This window comes from Sinocyclocheilus anshuiensis, unplaced genomic scaffold (genome assembly GCF_001515605.1).
Source record: "Sinocyclocheilus anshuiensis isolate Anshui unplaced genomic scaffold, SAMN03320099.WGS_v1.1 scaffold3199, whole genome shotgun sequence".
NCBI lineage: Eukaryota > Metazoa > Chordata > Actinopteri > Cypriniformes > Cyprinidae > Sinocyclocheilus > Sinocyclocheilus anshuiensis.
The window spans coordinates 148,328-155,668 of NW_015544133.1; the positions used below are offsets into that span (position 1 = coordinate 148,328).

At 36.1% G+C, this 7,341-nt stretch overlaps 1 protein-coding gene across 2 annotated transcripts in view; it reads right to left on the bottom strand.

Moving 5' to 3' along the window:
• LOC107694909 (MICAL-like protein 1) overlaps positions 1–2,887 on the bottom strand; it is a 21,849-nt gene extending 18,962 nt beyond the window's left edge. For both annotated transcript variants that reach the window (XM_016494624.1, XM_016494623.1), the window contains exon 1: positions 2,334–2,887. In XM_016494624.1, the coding sequence (XP_016350110.1) occupies positions 2,334–2,476 (143 nt within the window). In that variant the 5' untranslated portion in view covers positions 2,477–2,887. The remainder of the gene's footprint in view (positions 1–2,333) is intronic.
• Between the last annotated feature and the right edge of the window lie 4,454 nt (positions 2,888–7,341).

Consider the following 7,341-nt stretch of genomic DNA (forward strand, 5'->3'; position numbering starts at 1 on the left):
TTTTCTATTTTAATATATTTTAAAATGTAATTTAAAATGCATCTGTGATCAAAGCTGAATTTTCAGCATCATTACTCCAGTCTTCAGTGTCACATGATCCTTCAGAAATCATTCTAATATCATTTGCTGCTCAAGAAACATTTATTATTATTGCTGCTTTATATTTGTGTGGAAACCGTGATGCATTTTTCAGAATTAATTTTATATATAGTAACAATGTTATGTAATGTAATGTAATAATGTGGCAATGGTTTCTATAGATCTACTTAAGCTTCTGATGCTTTTGGGAAACGCAGCCCTATTTTGAACAAGCACTGTGAGCCATGCGTCAAGCAACGAACGCTGTCTGTGATTGATTGGTTCTGTCTTTCAGCATTTGCGTGTGTTCCGATGAGCAGGAGAAATGGTTCTATCCAACAAAATTATTCGCTAATATACTTAGAAGCTTTTTTATGCACCGAATTTCTTGATAAATACATAAAATTAATGGTTAAAAAATGCACTTTAGAATTGATATTTTTATGTGAGGATCGATCCTTTCGATACAACATCAGTATCAAAAGTATCAATACTTAAGGATCGATCCGCCCATCCCTACTCAGAGTGACACTCAGGACTGACTGAGTGTCTCCAGCATGACCCAACATGCCCATCACAGCATTACACATACAACATGTAATCTACCCAACAGATAATGACTGATGGCCTGAGGAATCTAGAACAAGTAATTAAATCTGTGGCTTTGTGTTTTGTGACAGCAAAACACAAAGTTGGAAACGTTGTGCACCACATTATCAAAGGAAGCCTGGTTAACCCAGGTAGCTAGGCCTAAATGTCTGGACCACACTGATGTGTGCTGCGATGGTTCTTAAAGGGGTCCTATTATGCTTTTTCACTTTTTCAACTTTAGTTAGTCTGTAATGTTGCTGTTTGAGCATAAAAAAAAAAGATCTGCAAAGTTACAAAGCTCAAAGTCCACTTCAAAAGGAAATATTTTATTTAACAGAAATCACTTTTCAAAAACTACAACGAATGACTCGTTTGGACTACAACGCATATTTTCCAGGATTTGTGATATCACAAATACCGACGAATGGGACGTGACCTGGTTGAGCTGCACCAGAGAAGGCAACGAGTGTTATCACTATGTCGAAGACACGCCAGCTTTCCCAAGGCAGATGAACTTAGAGTGGTTACAATCATCCGGGTTTAAATCTCAAATTAATTTGATTTTGACGCAATATTTACACTGAAGCTCGCAGGCGGCTATGGTAAGGGGCATGTCATTTCCCGACCAGGCACCGAGTGGTGCCAATCACAACACACACTGGCCCAGCTAACCAATCACAGCACATTTCGTATTTCAGAAGGCGGGCCTTCATTTGATACAGGAACTATTAGAGCCGTTCATGCCAGACTGGGGAGAGAGGTGTTGTAATAATGTAAAATATGTGAAAAATAATGTGTTTTTCGAACAACTTAGTATGAGAGCCTGTTCTAGTACACCCCCAAAACAAAATCAAGACTTTGTAAAAGAGCATAATAGGACCCCTTTAAGACACTATTGTTAAACCAGCCTTCATTCACCCAGTTTGAAATCATATAGTGTCCGAAAAATCTATATTGGGAATATGAGCGGCCAATTTCAAATTTAGCTTTAGTCTGAGACAGGTGGTATTTCTAATTTAAAGGGGAATGGGTATTCTTTTCTAAAAGCTAGCTAGCTAATGTTGCATACAAAAACTAGTTTTGTCAGCGTTTAGAATTACACTAGAATACAGATAAAATTAAATTGGTACACTACAAATATTATTATTATTAAGCCTTTATCTGCTGTTATGTCTTAGAGTTGAAGTAACATTTATTATAAAGTTTATTTTTTTAATTAATAAATATTTATTTCCTATTTAAATTCACATACATATTGAAATACAGCAGAGGTGGTCACGGTATAAATGTTTTAATTCTTCATTATGTTCATAATAACTTTTCATCAACAAAAACTAAAATTCTTTCATCGTACGATTTATATATGTATAAAGAAATTGGGTAACTTGGCATGAATGTTTGTAAATGATGACTGCATTTCCATTTGGGCTAAACTATTCCCGATGTGAATCAAACTGCGTGTCACTTCCCGTTTATTTCAAGTCACACCTAACAATAGCACAACACAACCTACATTTCCATTAATCATGTAAGGAAACAGTGTTTCCATTAGTTAAAGCTGTCCTGACTTAAGATCGCTATGATGACATTTTATGAGGTATGTAATCTTCAGAGAAGTGGAAAATGCAAACAAATGAAAGAAGCAGTGTCAGAGAAGTGCTCACATGAGATCAGGTCTGTGTTTGTGGATGATGGCACAGAAGGCCAGTCCATCTCTGAAGGATGAAGACATGTTTGTAATGTCCACATTACTGTAACTTTCACACTGGTTCCTGCACCACTCCTGCAAAGCTTTCAGAGAGCCCATGGTCGAGATTCCAAAATCCACACCTATAGCCTGATCCTGCAATACACATGAAGACCCAAAATTTCATGAGAGACCCTCTTCCACATGTCTCTGTCCGGTACAGTTAGATCCTGCTGTATTAATTTTAAACGATCCCATTCGATCAAAGTAAGCAGTACGGATCTGACCGTAGGCTACTCCAAAGAAGAAGAAAAAAAATCAGCACACACGAACGGAGTCAAACTCAAACTTCAGTTACAGGCTTGAATGTCCGTCTTTTAAAATGAGACATCAATGCTACTCCGATTTGCGGCATTCAATTTCAAAAACGATACATAGTCAAACGCAGGATATTACAGGCCTAACAGTTAAATATTATTTTAAGCGTTGCGTGTACTGACGAATTTGGTGGACAAACGCCTGTCTAGACGCCTACAACCAAGAAAGAATTTCCTTGCCAAAATAAAAGTCATGTCCAAAATGAATACAAAACGGTTTTATTTATTTGTATAGTCTGGATTGACGGGTGTTTTTATTCATGTTTTTTTATTATGATGATTATTATTTACACAAAATAATATAATCTAATCGTTTTATCCAGACGTTCATTCTTAAACTATGTCCCATCAAAAACTCATTTTAATACAGATTTTTTTTAATACAGATATTTTTTTTTTAACCGTGCTGGATAAACGAAGAGTGAAATGAACAAAACATTTTAATACAAATTGAATGCAAATTATTTATATATTATTAAACGATAAAATTATAAAATATCGTTTAAAAAACAATGTTTTATACCAAAACCAACAAAACCATCATTTTTTTCCTAGAAGGGATTTTTTCAAAGGTTATAACTTATTTATTGTTTACCAAACAGTTCAAACCACTCATCTTATGGATGGAGAAGGGTCTGGCTGCAGCCTCGCACTTGCACTCTCAGACTTGCATTCTTTTCTTTTTTTTTTTCTTTTTTTTTCTCTCAGACTTGCACTCTCAGACACTTGCGCTTCCGCCAGCGACGTCACTTGCAGGCTTTATTTTTTATTTTGTTCTATTGTTTTTTATTACTTTTTGTTTGAATCTCTCAACATTTTACAACAGTAGCCAGGTGGTGAAGACAAGAAAAAAGAAACTAAATTACAATGTCACTTACAATAACCACTTGCACTCTCCGCTACCTGCCATGTCACTTGCAATCGACATAAATCGTGCGTGTTGCCAATGGAGACAAGACGCTGTGGTGATTAAACGATTAAAACTAATTTAGTACTATAACATACAGGGTCCTGCAAGAAAAAGACAAGACCCGCAAATCCGTCGCCACAGAACAGCAGAATATGAACATTATTAATATAATGAATATGTATATGTTGAGAGATTCAAACAAAAAGTAATAAAAAGTAGAACAAAATAAAAAATAAAGCCTGCAAGTGACGTCGCTAGCGGAAGCGCAAGTGTCTGAGAGTGCAAGTCTGAGAGTGCAAGTGCAAGGCTGCAGCCAGACCCTTCTCAATGCGGTGGCCGCTGACTTATGTACCGTACGTGAGTTGAAGAGCTGGAGCTGGCGCAGAAATAACTTAATGTACACCACCCAGTGGCAAAAAGCCTAAAGGAGCCGTGTTTAAAATGTATTTTATTTGAGTACTACCATTACATTAAAGTATATCAATTGCTTACATTATTTATATTGTATCACTTTTCATTTTAAAGAATGGATTCAACACTTAGACTAATTTATAAATCGATTAATATAATTATAACAGCAGCAGCAGCAACAACAACAATAAATTGTTTGTTGTTGTTGTTGTTATAGAAAAGTTTAATTTTATAGGCTAGCACATTTCATATTCACAGTGCTTTACATATAATTAGGCTACATACAAAATAAAAACCACAAGTAATAAATACAAATTTATTTGAAAAAAAAAAGTATTAAAATAAATAAGAAGGAAAGAAAATAGTAAAGAAATCAATTGATAAAGTAGGATGCAGCACAGCATAGGCTACACAGCTCTCAGTTAGTAAATGCAGCTATGAAGGTGTTAAGGTATTCTGACTTGATCATCCTAATGATGAGTGGTCTGTTAGGTCTATATTCAGTGAGCATATCTGCAGTTTATTTAGTTCATAGGCTACTGAGTGATTTATAAACAAGTAAGAGTACTTTAACTGGAAGCCAGTGTAAAGACCTGAGGGCTGGAGTGAAATGCTCAGATTTTTTGCTTCTGAACACTTCTCATAACACCCGATGTACTCGTTACATCATAAGAAGAATGGTATACGCTAATATTAGTCTGTTTCATTCTGATTCTGAAGTCACCGTAGCCACCCAGATCCAGTCCGTATCCAGTCCAGATGGTTGATCAGCACAGAGATGACCTCTACAGCCCTGAATGTCAGTGGAGACCATGTCAACTAGATGCGCCCCAGAGACAGATCCCCTGCGAAGACCTCGTCAACTAGACAGCCATCGGGACAAGACCACGGGAACCAGACAAGTCCTCTGCACAATCTGATCTGTGTTGCAGCCTGGAATTAAACCATGCCATACTGGTTTCATCTGGCCAGAAGAGAACTGGCTCCCCGACTGAGCCTGGTTTCTCCCAAGGTTTTTTTCTCCATTTCTGTCACTGATGGAGTTTTGGTTCCTTGCCACTGTCGCCTTTGGTTTGCTTAGTTGGGGATGCTTAATTTCTGGCGATATTGTCAGCTTGATCGCACAGACGCTGTTGGAAGAGAGCTGAACTGGATGATGACGACATCACTGTATCATCAATGAAGTGACTTTAACTGAAAAATTGACTGTTTGTTATTGTCCTCTTGCATTATTGACAAACTATTTTCTTGTTTGACACTGTGAAGCTGCTTTGACACAGTCTGTATTGTATTAAGCGCTAATAAAAAAAAATTAAGACTAAGACACCTTTAAAATCTATATTGTTCTGCATTTTAAGGCAGTGAGATCATGATCTTTACTAGAGAGGATAATACAGTCTCAGTGAAATAAGTGCTACAGTAGTTTCAATTAGAGTTTCAATTTGACATTTGGCAAGGAAGGAACCAAAACTCCTCCAGGACGATAGTAGTGATGAAAAAAAAAAAAAACTTGAGAGGAACCAGTCTTCACCGGTGTTGGGTATTTAATACAATTGCTCCTCCCTTTCTTCTACATTCTGTATACCATCTGCATTTCTAACACATTCCACACTGAAAACAAATTATTTAAACTTCCCGAGGTCCTAAAAAACCTCCACCAGCAGATACTAGAACGGGGGCTATTATAGATACTGTAAAGTAGGTGCCCTTAGGCTGTAAATATGAAAAAATGCCACCAGTCTATTCTAAATAGGGTTTTATATACAGTATAAGAACATCTCAGCTGTTGTCACGACCTATAAAAGAAGGGACCTGACAGTCAGTGTTCAGAAGGTCATTTGTCAATGGCACGCAAGACCACCATCTTCACCTACAACATTATTTTTGGCTTGTAGGTGGGGGAGCAATGATGTTGGCTGGGTGCTAGAAAATGTCTTGTAGAAATTGTTAGAAAGATTCATTCACAAATTCGTTCATTATCAAAACAAGTCTAACATCTTCCCCCTTGAACAAGGCCTTTTTTACCATTTCATCTGTCTTTACAACTGTTGCCTCCTTGAAACATACAGAACATACACATGTGATTCAAATAACCAACCGCTAGAAGGTGACACTGGCACATTTAACAAATATGGTACACTTAGTTATTTATTTATTTTTTAAGTATTAGAGGACCAAATCTCACATTATTACTAGGAGAAATGTTAGTTTAATTATTATCTTACTTAAAATTAGCACATTTTAAACCCTTCAAATAATTTTGGTTTGTCCCACCTCATCTTGACCTTTTTGACTGTATCCAACAATTAAAGTCATTCAATAAATAATGTTAAACTGATATATTTTATTCAATATATTCAAACATTTGGCAAAGGTTATAGTATTGGCTGTTACTCAATTTTTGTTGTGTGTAGCCTATGTGTATGTATGTATGTATGTACATATGCAACAACAAAAAAAAACCCACTGAATATAAATTAATTGGTTGTTTGCCTGTGCTAGAGTTTTTGTTTGCTCAGGAGATTTGTCTTTGTTTATCTATATGACTTGCCAAAAGTGCACTATTATAAACTCTTTGAAAAGTGTATGAAAAGTGTATTTGTGAATGTAGCTCTTTGTGAAGATAACTCCAGCCTATTAAATAATTGGTGTCTCTACACATATAATGAGGGATGATAAAATACTGACACTGTACCTCATAAAATACGGCATAATAACACAATGGACAGAATTAATTGGCAAATTGTATTAAAGATGCACTCAGTAACTGTCATGTTGGTCTGCATTTCTCATAAACAATCGTAAACCACAGTAGATTGTAGAGACCATTGGTGCGGTGCCAGTGGTTTCTATGATCTTCGTAGGATTACGATGCTTTCAGGAAACAGGCATTTGCTATTATGTTCATCTTGGACTTATATAACTAGTGGTGTGGATGCAGCCTTATATGAAAGCTAAACATTTTAGTTGTCAATGCCATCGCAGAACATAGTTCTTTATTCTGCAAGTGTCCAGTGACAGTCATGTTATACGAGATCGTTTTTATTTTATTTTATTTTATTGTATTTTTCTGTCACTTCTTTATTTACAATTCAGTCTGGTAGATTATGGGTACTTCAGAAACACTACTTCAGCTTCCAAACGTTTTTTTTTTTTCAATTTAGAATGTTTAAATACGACACATACAGACTAAGTAAAAAAAAGAAATAAATCAAATTTCTTTCGACACTCCACACTCCTGTCCAGTTGGTGGCGGTAATTAATGAATAGCTGGTTTGCCAACCGCC